Below are 14,209 nucleotides of genomic sequence, written 5' to 3'. Positions count from 1 at the left end.
TAAGGTATCAAATTATAGAGAGCACCTTAATCTCCTGAAATGAGCCCACAACACTCCCGAAGACTAAACAGGAAACTGTGGAATTGCACGCCTTCTGCTGCTTTGCCTTTCAAGATTTGCAACTATACATTTCAACTGTATTTACTTAAATTAACCTATATTTAGGCTTTAAGAAGGGGCTACCATCCTACCTTTGATGAGGTAGGGGTGGTTGCAGCACTTTCGCAGCTCCATCATGGTGTTGACCAGGTTGGGCATATTCGCCTGGCCGGCTCCTTTAGCCAGGAAAGAGAAGTTCTTCTCGAGGATGGCCCGGTAGTATTTCTTCTGGATGTTGGTGAGCTCGACCTCGATGATGGTTTCCTCTTTCGGAGCCAACTTCTTCTCCACGTCCTCCTTCAACCGACGTAGCATCATTGGCTTCAGGATACCCTGAAGCTTCTGTACCTGTCGGCCCAAACACGCAAAGAAGAGTTAGAAATATAACTTGTACTGGTTCACAGCGTCACACATATCATTGCACATTTTTCTGTGCACTCCAGTGAGTTTTCCATTCCCGGGTCAAGAATAATTCACTGTACAAACACTACTGTACAACATGTGGAAATGTGTGGTTCATGAAAACATTTGATGCAGGACCACACTTCCCAAACCCAAGAGTTTGTGCTTACAGTACAGAATCACAGCATAGTTTTCTACTAGACCCGGAGGAGTGGACCAGCTTCCCTCAAACAGTGTTCAACTTTTATCACACATACAGGCCCCTCGTCCAACATCAGTTGTTGAAAAAGTAGCTCTTAACAGCACCGACAACCTTTATTAAGTAAAGGGTTTCACATTTCCCACTGGCACAAAGAGCTTCTGGATTTAGTACCGCGTGTTGAGTACTAGCTGTTCCAAATATTTTAACTTTCAGCACGAGTGCCGCACTTCAAACATGTTGTAATGGTCTTTCCTCGAGCATCTCTTTTAGTGCTTCACCCTAAAAAATGAAATGCCGAGCTGCGATATGTAGAAGGAAAGGTAAAAAAAAAAGCCTTTTTCCTTTGTGAGCAAGTGTGACAATACATAGTTTAACAATGAGTAGCATAATACCCCATTATCTGTTATCATTATCCACCATATGTTGGGTGTGTGAGAGTGTGAGTGTGTGTGTACAAAATGTCACTGTGTCCTAGTTAGAAAAAGCCCTACTTCAAGTGCTCCATCTGCACCACGAGGATCTGGTATCGATGTGTTTTGTGGAGCTCTTGGAAACATTTTTGTCTTGTTATATGATTCCCAAACGCTAAAACGATGTTTCACAGATAGGCACCAGAAGCTGAAACAACACTGTCTGACATGACTGTGTGCTGACATAGAATATTTCCTGACATACAGAATATCCTCCACGTATCCGCTGCCTCACCTGCTCCTCAGTCTTGAGGTCTCCAAACTCCTGCATGAAGGTGTGTTCTGAGGGGAAGCGGGCCGGCTCCAGGAAGTGGAGCAGGCTGAAGAGCTCCTCCACTGTGTTCTGGAGAGGAGTACCGGTCAGCAGGACCTTGTGTTCCTGAGAGATGGAGGGATAAGAAGTTTAAAATGATTAATGATTGTCTTGTTAATGATTCTGTGTAAGTCAAATAGGGGGTAGGTAGGTTTTTAAACCAGTGCAGCTTTAAAAAATGCTCTCTCTCTCTCTAAGCTGGTGGTATACGTACCAGGTTCATGAGCTTGAAGCCCTCTAGCAGCTTGCAGTTCTTGTTCTTGAGGCGGTGGGCCTCATCGATGATAACACAGCGCCACTCGATGGCGTTGAGTTCGGGACAGCCTCCCAGGATCATCTCGAACGTTGTGATGACAGCCCTGAACTTGTAGGCGCCTCGTATCACGCGGCCCTTGAGACAACATAAGGGACACACTTTGTCAAACTGGTTTATTAAGCATTTATAAAACACATACTAACAATCTTAACTCGACAATCTAAAAAACACACCTCCTGGTTGGAGCGCTGTGTACAGTATAACCAGGACACCCTCTGGTGAGTCTTTACGCCGTTTTGTTTATTTGTTTGTTTGTCTGTCTTGGGAGGCTTTGCTTCAGCCCGCCTCTCCATTTGTATCTATCGCCTTGACAACGGTCCTCGAGGGATACTCAGTTATCCAGTAACTCCCTCCCACAGCCGGCCCAGCCAACAGACTGCTGCAGAGGAGCCTCTCTCTCTCTGTGACATGCCTGAGCAGCGCTGACAGCGATGCTCCTCTCGAGGGCTGCTGTGACATCACAGGCTGCCTGGGAGACAGCCTGGTGGCGGCTCCGCTCTGTTCTGCTCGCGCTCGCTTTAATTCCTCCTACGGTTCGTCTGAACACTGAGAGCTTCTAACTGCCTGTTGTGACACATCACATGGCCTGCCAACCACAGAAAGCCTCTGCCCAAGGCTCACTAACTACCTAGCAGCCCACTTACTGTCGAGCACGTGCCCCGCTTTGAATCTCGTTACACGCCATGTTAGTACTATGAGCCAGTTATTCATAAAAATGCTCTCAATTCCAACATGATGAGCAGTCATGGGCTTCGGGAACGGCTCAGTTTGATTTCAGATGACATCATATTTTTCTTCCGTTTTTTTGATATTTCTGTTATAAAACCCTAAAATCTCTGGTGCTGTGTAGTGTACAGATGTTGAAGATGTCTTTGAAGAACATTTTCACGTGACTAAATGACACCAAAGTCACAAAGTCTCTCTTTAGAGAAAACTTTTGCCTGAGATATTCACAATCCTTCAACTGCTGCCCGCTTCCTTCTTTTCACAGGTGTCTCTGACATTGTGGTATGCGAGTTTGCTGCATTACTTCCACAGTCCCAGTGTATCTAGTCCTTGTGTGTGTTTTCAATATCCTACACCTATTGTTCCATCCTGTTTTCAAACACATCATCAGACTACTCACAGGACTTCATATTGCTGTCGTTTCCTAAAAAGCACTGCGATTATTTTAATCGAAGTGAATCACTGCTTTACAGTCTGAAAGTAAGTGCAGCGCAGTTGCTTTCCGCTTGCCTGTCTTTAAAAAGAGGAAGATTAAGTGTGTCAGCGTGAACTAAAAGGCTTCACAATCCTCGAGATTGTGTTGACTGCGTCTCTTGTCTGAGAAAAAGCTGGATGCCCGACTGAGTCTTGCCCCGACCCCACGAAGGAAGCAAAGCAGTGTTCTTTCATGAAATCCACAGCCTGCAACAGCTGCACTGCTACTGCACAGCTACATCTGCAAGCCTGACATATTATATAACGCGTAAAAAGGATTTTCACATCTGACAAGAAATGCATAATGTATATCACTTCTCAATGCATTCACTGGGGGCCACCAGCAGGGGCTGCAGACTTTCAATCGCGGTACGTCTGTACACTTACTGGAAAATTATATAATAAGCTTTTAATTGTAGAGAACACATGATGGCATCACAGAAATTCATGTGTCCTGAGCCTCGAAGTTAAACCAATAAAACTAGAATTTTAAAGGTTTCCGGTGGTGTTTGATTGCATTTTTTAAAAGAGAATATCAATCTAAAAATTACTGTAATCTACTGTATGTACTGATTTTGTAGTGGGACTACAACGTAGGCATTAAGGCTTTCAGTTATCATTTTTTTTAAAGGTTCATTGTGATATTATCCAACTGTAGGACTCCATGCGCCGTCTTTGTTCTTGACCCACCATAACTCAAGATACAAGCCTCTCCAAGCCAAATACTAATCTAAACTAATGGCTTTAAAGTACATCAAAAATAGACCCATAAAAAAGTTGCACAGTGCACCTTTAACACCGATTAAAATCAAAGGCAGTACAATCTCTGTGCTTTCTTGTCCATTTACCTGCGAATCCTTGAAGTACATCTCATACTGCTGGAGCATCTGCCTGCTGACCATGCTCCCGTGGTAGACGATCACATTGAGATGGGTCCAAGTACGGAACTCGCGCTCCCAGTTGGCGATGGTGGAGAGGGGGGCGATGATGAGGAACGGCCCTTTAATGCCCACACGATGGATCTCCTCTAAGAACGTGATGGACTGGATGGTCTTTCCCAGGCCCATCTCGTCTGCCAGGATGCAGTTTCGTCTGACGGGTGCAGATAACGAGGGTTAGAGGAGGAGAAGTGACAACGTAATTGGTGTAGAGTAAAAAAAAAAAAAAACTGCAGAAGAAAAAGAAAGGCGAGGACCATTTAGAAATCAATGGCACCTGAATGAAAATGTGAATATCATAGCTCTGGTGTGTACAGCATGCTGTGTGACTGCGTAGCTGTATGAGGTATTATGTCTCCATATCATCCAGATGAAGTGGTGTGTGTGTACACTGTGAGCACTTCTGTTAGATGTTACAATTTTGTGGTGTGAAGAAGATAAAGAAATAGAAGATGAGAAAAGGGAAGGACACGGGAAAATGCAGAAAAATCCCATGATACTTAAAGAATAAACTGTGAACAATGGAGGAGAAAGCGACATCATCAGCAGTAATAACAGACCAAAGAGATGAGATACAACATAATGGCAAATGCAACTGCCTCTGCTGCGTGGTGTACTCCGGCAAACCATTTATTCAGCTGTCCAGTGGGTGGGGGTATTATGTCTTGATACTAATTGCAACGTGCAGATATTCCCACTGGCCTCTTAAGCAGCTCTCTACTTTTGATGAATCTCTCTGCGTAGGCATACACAAAAATCCTGCATGCTCACACATAAAGCCAATTCCCAGGGTTAATGCAAGCGCACTGACACCGTGTACTCCGGATGTACCGCGCGGTGCTTCTTTTTTGTGATCGTGGGCGAAGAAAAAGCAATTGTTGCTGCAGCAGCGTGCACCTTGACAGGAAATTTGACTCTCCTCGCAGGCCCAACCAAATAAACGTGAATGCAGCCAAAATCACAGCGTGGTTCGCGCGCACACGAGCGCACAACAGGAAAAGTGATTCATTATTCATTATCTGCAGCCTCAACGCACCCAGAGGATTCATCTTGAAATACAAAATGCCTACTTAAAATCGCTGAATCAATAAATATACTGTAGTATTCAATTGGCATGGGACTACTGGAGCTTTACAAGCAAATGCAGCACGAGGTGAGGAGATGCCGTTTTGCTTTAGGTGTAGGATATATACTAAATCTGTCTTTCCATGAGAGAAGTGTGCTGAAGCTATTGAGGCCATCTCACCGTAGTGGCAGCGTGTCCCTGTCCCACAGCATTTAATCGAATGTCAGAACAATCTCTGACACTGTGATTGAAATGGCTTTTCCATTATTTTACCTTTATTGTATTATATTGTTATTTTCTATTGATTCCTGCCTGAACTGGATAGCGATTTATTATGTCAGGTCAATATATGTTTAATATTGTTCTGTTCAGTTATGGAAGGTGACATATACTGAATACTGGTATCAAATTAGACCATGTAGTTCAGATTTATGATCATTTGCGGCCATCCAGAGCTCTACATATATATATATATATCGTGTAATGTGTGTGGTTCTGTTATAGGTCTCATGACGTAAATGATACTTAACTTCATCATACCCACAAAAAAACCCGGGTCAAGATTAGAGTTGCAGGTTTTAGTCAGATGAAACCTCAATGACCAATTCGCACCAGTGGGTGAACGAGTTTGCGGGTGTGTGCGTGTGTGTGTATGCAGTATTTAAAACTGACCTGTTGTACCAGTTGAAGAGGAGCCAGTTGACCCCCTCGAGCTGGTAGTCCCTGAGGCTGTTGCCGTTCCTGTATTCCCTCGACTGATCCCTCTTCTTCCACAGATTGGCCGGGGGCCGGTCCTAAGTGACAAATTTTTGCGTTTTGAAATTAATAATACATTTAACATTTTACATGAAAACATGTATACATGCAATAGGAAAAGATAAAGCAAGTTGGTGAGTGCTGATGTTTTTAAAGGTAAGGCAAGTAGAGAAACACAGAAATCACTGTTGTGGTTGTTCTGATAATGTGTCTCAAACTTGCATTTGGCCATTTGACTGAGTCATGTACAAATTACATGATCTATGTGTGTGTAGTCTCAGTTACTATACGATGCTATAAATACAACCACGCTTTTTGCTTCAAGGAGCAGAAAGGTTACAGCTGAAAATATGTCTCTCTTTAAGTCTCTTTTTTCCTCTTCCTGCTCATGCTTTGGCTCCAACAGGCTTCTGCCAGTTGGGTTTTTTTTTACTAGGAAATCTCTTCTGATACAGCAAAGTAGTATTTTTACTTTTTACAGCACAAACATCATTCGCTGCTCTTGAAGTGACTGGCAGCAGGTGTTTGAGTTTGTTCACGCCGTTGTGGGAGTGCGGTCTTATTTACACAGGTTTAATGTTTGGCTAATGATGCCCATTAATTCACCGTGCGGCATGTTCGGTTGGGTGCAGCGTATAAAACACATTCTCACCACGTTTTCAGTACAACAAATCTGCATCATTACACAAAACAAACAGAATTTTTTAGAGGAAGGGGGAACTCCCTTATTAGCACTTCAAAATACCAGCAACAAAAGAAAACAAGTGCGGATATATACGAGTATGTGAGCGATAGAGGAAAATGGAAACAGTGGGGGAGCGAGGTATGTCGGCGGGCACGGCTCACCATCCTCCGCGAGTCTGGCTTGACTGCCTGCAGCTGCTCAAACTCTTCAATCTTGCTCTGATCCACGTCGTCCTTCAGCTCCCAGGTGCTGTCCTCATAAGGCAGAGAGCACCACTTGACCAGGTAGTACACCACCTCCTGCAGCAGGCACAGAGGAATTAGTACTGCAAAAAGACTTGAGCGAGGCCAGGCTCTGCTTTTATAATATTAACAAAGGCTGCGAGGGAGCCCATTAGGATGGCCTTGGGCACTTCTGAGATACAAAGACATCACTGGAGTGGTGAACACACTCAAAGGGATCGAAAACCACAAAAAACTGAAAAAGAGTAAAACGTGTTCAGGCACGTAGACACAAATAAATACACACAGACGCTGCTCACGGATATGATTTACAAATCAAAGACAGTTCACTTTACCTCTCCCGTGTCTTTGTCCTCACAATACGACACCTCCAGTACTCTGTCTACCTCTACATAGTCGGGGTTAAAGGGCTCCTCTTCCATCTGAGAGACGGGATGAACAACAAGAGGGACAGAAAGAGAGAGAAAAAGAAAGAACAAACCTAAGTGCCCACTCACCATCTGGAATCTGACATAAGCATCACTGCTGTATCGACTGAGCGAATAAAAAAATTCAAATATATGCACACAGATGTGCCTGCCCACACACACAGAGCACAAAGAGTCAATTAAACATCCACGCACACAATATCGAGGTAAATACACGAAACACACACACACACACACACACACACACACACACGTGTCCTGAGAGACACAAAATTGTTAAAACGCACACCTGCTCATACCGAATAGCCAAATATGTTTGTGTACACATAATGGCAGCATACAGTGTTGTCCACAGACAAAGACACATCCACACAGCCTTACATCTGCAAAGAGGAGCGCCCTCTGTGCCTGTTTCATCTTGAAACGTTTGATCTTCTGCTGAATCCTCTTGTCCTTCACCAGCTGCTGCTCCGTGGCCCACTCACAGTGTAGGTACGAGCTGACACACACACAAACGGACACGTACAAACTAAAGGTGAGAAACCCTGAACAACACCTTCGAAACAGCATCTCAGGTAACCGCCGAGGCCACCAGGTGTGATCACAGATTGCAGACGCGGCCTCGCAGAAAGTCGCTGAGCTCGTTTGTAAAAATTCAAGCGCAACATTAATTTCTTCATCACCGGGCTGAAAACAAATGCGACCTGGCTGATGACAGATTATCTGTGGAGTGAGAATAAATTATTTCTCTGTGATTTTTAATAATGCCCCTGAGTTCATCGAAGAGAAATTAAACCACTGTTGCAAAATGAGATGATAACACACACGGTAACACTGAGCGCTGTCCCGCAGACGCCTGAGATGCTTCTGTGCTCGTGTAATGACATACTTCTTATGCAACATCCTTTCATAAAAGTCTTCAGGACATGTGGGTTCTATTTTTACCTAATTTTTGTTGCTTATTTGTTTTGTTTTTTTCATAATTGAGGAAGAGCAGCAGTAATGTCTGGAACGTCGTCTATAAACAGATCACACACGTACTTAAACTGGGATGATTAAAGGCACAATACACACAAAATGTCACACAATGATGATTTCAAATATTTCAGCTGTGCTTTAAATCATAAAACCAGTCGCTATCTAACGTTTACCACGATAAGACCGCAAATAAACAATGAACTTACTAGTTTTTGTATTTTACGAAAAACTCCTCCACTTCAATCACCACTCCTGGAGAGACCTGTAGAGAGGTTTAACATAACAGAGGGATAATTACAAACATCAAACTGAGTTCTGCTTTCTCTTGGCTAACAGTTGCATTAAGCTATATACAGCAAGTAATGTTATTTAGAGCAATGTTTGAGTTGAGCTTGACAAAAGATACAAATACCAAGTCAAATAATGTGCTGACAACATTAGTGGTGGCAAATAATTCAGATTTCAATATTGTGACACTACTGGAGCTTTTACAATCACTAAAAAGCAAATCATTACCTCCTTCTTGACGACATGAGAGGACATGATTTTGTCAACAACAGCAGCGTCCTCTTCACTCGGATTCTCCTGTAAATTCAGTGGACATGAAACATTTAATGTCAAGTGTTACTTCATGGTCTCCCACAACAGAAATGTGTAGAAGTATCAGGATACAGGGCTGCAAAGTCTGTACACAGATGTTTTTCCCAATCTTAATAGTAATAATAAAAACTAAGGTTAGGTGAGTCTGTTTAATGTTGTATGGATTGTAAAACCTGGCAAATTTGTGATTTGTATAACCAGTACAAAAATAAATCTTGCTTGAGGGAACAGAATACAGAATTTGCTGAAACCAGGCTGGAACCTGTAGAAAATACATTTGTAGAAACATGTTTCTGAGCAGAGCTGTCGCCATTATACTCTTTAATTTCTCTGCTGTTGCATCTAATTTATTAAAAAATGGGCACTGAATATGCATCTTCCCACTATGTACAGGCATACTGCAGGGGTCCTGGCTTGCACGTCACAGTGTGGTGGTGAAAAGAACAAGCTGTGCTGTTCTTCACTTAGCATGTACTGCTGTTGTTCTTCTACAAAAATGTGCTTTTTGTTTTTCAGTATATAAATGAGCTCTCGACAATAATTTATGTGCATGATTGCCAGAAAAAAACAGTCCTTTGCATGGTTTGTTGTTAGTAAGCCAAGAAATACCTATAGAAATGCAATTTTATATAATGTAATTAAAATCATTTGGCTTTACTCTGCTCTGCTCTCTGCTTTTCCCAAAAAAAAAAATGAATACATGTGAACTGGCCTTCTTAGCTACGATGGAGCTGTTGGCAGAACTACTTACTACAAAGAGTTGAAGAGCAGGCTGCTTGGATGCTGCAGTGTTGGTTTTCTTGGTTTTGACAATAACCTTGACTTCATCATCTGACAACCTGGCCTCCAGCTCTTCAGCGTACTTCTTCCTCTTCACCTGGCGATTTGATCGCCTCTTCTACAAAAACCAAGACAAGGTTGGAAGGAGCACATTTATAAAAATATTCAACGGACACAGATTACTTCATACATCAGCTCAGAGCTGAAAATAAAAACTATAGTTCAGGATAAAGGTTGTGTGACAAAGATAAATCCAAAAACTACAGTTTCTGTTTCTTTATTTTAATTTCCTGACCGGACAAAGCCTCAACTTTGTGTGTGAAAGTCACCTGAGCTTAGCGATAAACCACAAGAATAAGACTAGCGCTAAACAAAGTATATGGCCGGATCCTATATGGTCTACATGCTGAATTGTGGCCACATTTTTACACGGACAGTCGATGGTAATGTCTATAATCTGTGCCTCGCTGAAAGAATCCTCCTGAGGATATAATTGAGGACGGCGAGCGCCTTTTCATTTCCAAAGAGCAACAGCCAATTTTGAATCTCCAACACTCGACAGACTGATAGAGTAACTTCATCACTCAGTCAGTAAGTAAGTAAGAGACTTTTCTTGGTTATAGGGCCTGGCTTTGCTGCGGTCCAGCCAAAAACCACACAGTACACACTGTGTATACACTCTAAATCAAGGCTCTGAGTGTGAAGCCAGCTCAGCCAAACTGCCTTTTTCACATTTGCAGTTCATGTAAATCAAAGCAACAGCAACTATGCACACAGATAGTCGTTATTAAAGATCGAACTTCTTCTCATGCATGTTCCTGAATCTCTGGCTTTTGATACCATCAATTGTTTTGATACAACATATAACTCTCACTACGCAAAGGACTTCAGGCTAAAATCTTGTCTAAATTCTGGTATATTTTCCCATATTGAAAAAGGATGATCTCAATTGTCCATCCTCCTAAAAAGCCATTAAAAAAACATAACCCATAAATGACCGAGACTTCATTGAACCAAGGACGAAATTCAGAAAAACATTATGCTCCATCAAGTCACAACCCTCCTCCCCACAACCCACAGCCCTCACCACTTCCACACACACCCAGCAAAAGTGCTTTAAAAATCCAGCTTCTTTCTATTCCTTCCTGTCAAGCCTGTATAATTATCATATGCGTGGGCTTCTGTATCCTGCATCGATACACGAGCCCCTCCTAATGATAATATGTAGTTAATTAGGAATAAATGCCACTGAGCCAAAGTTAATTAGGTGTGGAGGACACAGTCCCCATGGAGATACAGAGATACACCCTCGCATTCCCACGCCCGAGCTGACCAGGAGCTGGGGAAGTCAAACCTGTCACACGCCGCGACAATAAGGGATGAACCCCTGAGGCGGTCATGCCTCTTTCTCTAGCTGTCGGCCATGCTCCCCTGACTTCTTCCGCAGGATCATCCTAAGTGAGTCATCAACAGACTGTTTTAATTAAGGCCAGGGGCGGCATTTAACGAGCGTAATTATATCATAGGCAATAGTCCGGATAGGACGCAAAAACGAGGGAAAGAGAGGTGGTGGGGCGAAGGAGGAGACAGAGTCACTTGTCATCCCCACTCATTCAGACCTGTCGCTGCTAACATAGCAGATATCCGTCATGAATGTAGTGAGCGAAGCAGCTCTGAACACAGGAGTGTGTGACAATAAAGGAAAAACTCATGTGTCACCTGCTTGAACCGTTAATTACTGATAATAACCATAATATGGCTGGTGGTGGTTGGCAAGGTTGTTGATCAATATACATTTTTTCATGTTCTACTGCGCGACCCTGATTTAAAAAATACCTGGGATGCAGTGTAAAAAAACATAAAGAAGAATGTGATAATTTGCTAATCCAAGGCGATATATTTAACGCTTTATCTCATCAACCTCAGGGATTTTTGTGCAAACATGCTTATTCTGAATTTAATGCCAGCGACATGTTTCAAACCAGTTGGTGAACAGGTTGAGTGGTTCGGCTACAGAAGGGGCATCCTCGAGAAAGCTCAGACTGACATACTCAGTCGGGGACGGGGCGCGGTTCACCACTCCAGGAAACACATGGTTGTATAAAGGATATTACTACATGGGCTAAGGAACACTTTGTTACACTTTGCTGTCAGTGAACACAGTTTGTTCTGCTCAATGATTGTATTTACATATCACACAGTGTGCCTTTGTTGTTTTTTGCTCGACTTTGACCAGTTTTGAGGTTGGAATCATGTCAGTGTGAATGTAAATCTAATTTATTGGCCTAAAAAGTTGATAACAAACTGGATTTCTTGACCTTCGAATGGTTTTAGTTCAATCTACAGTGAAGTATTCCTACATTTAGTAAAAGAAATGTTAAAAACATGGAAATTATTGCTCCCTTTTTCCCCCCAGATGCTCTTATTTGCTTTAAAGGAAGGTAAACTAAAATTCAGCTCACATCTTTTATACAACTGCTTTTTCCTTAAGACTAAAAAAACTCCATGTGAGCGATAATTAATTTTCCTTTTGTTCAGCGGGATCATTCGAGATTTGTAAAACCAAAACAATAGGAACAAAACAATGCGTCATGTTATCACGCTAACGAAAAACACCTGGAGAATATTATTTTCACTGGCTGCTGTGCCAACAACTTTTCTTCTGAAATGACAACCTTATTAAATGTAGGTGTGCGCTGGTGCACGTGAAGGTTGCTACTGTTGTTTTTACGTCTCCATCGTCAACACAGATAAGAATGTGTAGTTGAGATAGCCACCCACTGTATGACCTCCACCTGAACCACAGAGTCAGTCCTGCCAGGCTCAGACTAAAGCTGTGAAGCCTTCCTCCGGTGCTCAGCAGCAGCGCGAACAGTCAGACCAAAGACCATCAAACGCCTTTAGTTTTCTTTTAGCAGAGATGTGACACCACAAGCAATAACAACAAATGAAGAAACAGTCAAATGAAGCCAAATTCCCACCTAGAATCTAAGTATTCACAGTTTAGGATGAAGATTTCATGTGCTCCAGTGACTTGTACTGTAGGTTTGTATTATATGTGTGTTTGTGTTTGTCTGTGAGTGTCTGTGTACACGCTGCGTCTTACAGAGTCCACATCTTTAGAAGTGTGTCGAGGGGGAGGGTCATCATCCGACTCCTCTGAAGACTCCGGCTTTCGCTTCTTCTTCTTCCCAATCTTGATGACAATTTTCCTGTGGGAGGGAAAAACACACCATGAATACGATGCGACAGAGGCCAGAGTAATAAAAACCTGCTCTGAGTGCATGCAGTCATGTTTACTGCAGTGTTGTTATAGGGAGCATTTTGTGTTGACAAATGCCTTTAAAGATACAGCCCAGAGCGAGAGACGGACTTTAAGGATTGGGCCGGTGTAAAAATGAAATCAACTCAAATGTGTATTCAAAATCTCGTTGAATCTCTTCAATGTGATGAACCTGCATGTGTATGAAGGCCCACAAAATACAAATATGGACCTGTGTTTACTGAACCAACTTACTGGATGGGCTGTTTTTCCAACCCTTCTGCACGCAAAGATCAGTTCAGCACTGTGGACTTCGCTTACAATGAAATCCCTTTAGACAGAGATCTCTTTGTGACAAGAATGGACAGGGATAGGAGGAACAAATGCAGCTACGAGTGAACCTTCTGATGTGCAGATAGACGTGCGAGTACTACTCCAGGATGGATTAAAAAAATTATCCTTCAAGAGCAAGAGAGAAGTGAGACAACAAGTGTTACCGTGCGTTTTCAATACGAACACAACTCTTTTGCAAAACCTTCAAGCAAACAGAATCAGGTATTATTTTAAAATAAACAGTTAATTTTGCTCTCAATCCACATTCAGACATTTCAACTGCTTTTTTTAGTGGCTGGATAAGGAGCTGCTCGGCTGAGGGACTGCCTTAACTGGATTATAAGAAAAGGATAAGCATGTGTTGTCATACAGACGTTTAAAAAGAGGCTTACACTCAGAGATCATGGCAGACAAACGCATCGTCAAGGTTGGACATGTCTCGCAGAAAAGAACAAAGACATCCAAAACCCGTCTTCTAGACCCGTGCAGGTTTGCACCCGCATGCAAGAATGAAACGAGAGATCGTAGATTTGCGCACCGCAGTCCATAAAAAACAATATATGCATTTGCAGCAGTAGCCTATACTCTCTAAAAAAATCTCTCCACACAGCTGTCAGCAGGCAGTATTTGACCCCAACAAACATACAGCAGCAGCGTGGGGGACCTGCTGAAGTATGGTGGGGAAATGCTTCCATGTATTAACACGCTCACAATGGGAGCCGCCAGAGTTTACGGGGAGAAAGGAATTCAGTGCTTTGCTAAAGCTCCCACCTAGACTGCGGATTCAGAGCGACATCATTATAATCTAGCAAATATTTTTTTTCCCCTATGAGCTACCATCGCTAGTTTGTAAGTGCTGAAATTCTCACCATGGTCTGATATAAAACTGCAGTAGCAACACAGACTGCTGGGATGCGATCACGGCAGCAGATTGCACACTGAATAGACGTAAGCTTATACTTCCTTCGCCTGCGCTTCATCCTGTAACTCACTCCTCTCTCTTTCACACGCAGTCACATATTATTTCTGTGACCTTTCCCCATATATTCTCTCACCACATATGCAGACACTTCCTATCTTGCGCCTCTCCACACGTATTATCTCTTGGAAGCCACAGGCGCCAAATCTCTGGCTTGGTG

General features: G+C 42.8%; 1 protein-coding gene across 7 annotated transcripts in view; it reads right to left on the bottom strand.

Moving 5' to 3' along the window:
- chd9 (chromodomain helicase DNA binding protein 9) overlaps positions 1-14,209 on the bottom strand; it is a 70,575-nt gene that overhangs the window by 19,080 nt on the left and 37,286 nt on the right. For all 7 annotated transcript variants that reach the window (XM_084362696.1, XM_084362697.1, XM_084362698.1 and 4 more), the window contains 12 exons: positions 12,582-12,687; positions 9,447-9,593; positions 8,612-8,680; positions 8,302-8,357; positions 7,499-7,616; positions 7,025-7,111; positions 6,609-6,746; positions 5,679-5,800; positions 3,851-4,094; positions 1,701-1,877; positions 1,409-1,552; positions 192-447 (listed from right to left, as the gene is read on the bottom strand). In XM_084362696.1, coding sequence (XP_084218822.1) covers positions 192-447; positions 1,409-1,552; positions 1,701-1,877; positions 3,851-4,094; positions 5,679-5,800; positions 6,609-6,746; positions 7,025-7,111; positions 7,499-7,616; positions 8,302-8,357; positions 8,612-8,680; positions 9,447-9,593; positions 12,582-12,687 — 1,664 coding nt within the window. The remainder of the gene's footprint in view (positions 1-191; positions 448-1,408; positions 1,553-1,700; positions 1,878-3,850; positions 4,095-5,678; positions 5,801-6,608; positions 6,747-7,024; positions 7,112-7,498; positions 7,617-8,301; positions 8,358-8,611; positions 8,681-9,446; positions 9,594-12,581; positions 12,688-14,209) is intronic.

The sequence above is a fragment of the Pagrus pagrus genome, assembly GCF_965226575.1.
Source record: "Pagrus pagrus genome assembly, chromosome: 1".
In the NCBI taxonomy this organism is placed as follows: domain Eukaryota; kingdom Metazoa; phylum Chordata; class Actinopteri; order Spariformes; family Sparidae; genus Pagrus; species Pagrus pagrus.
The sequence above is the reverse complement of the archived record's forward strand: the minus strand, read 5'-3'. Positions and strand labels throughout refer to the sequence as shown.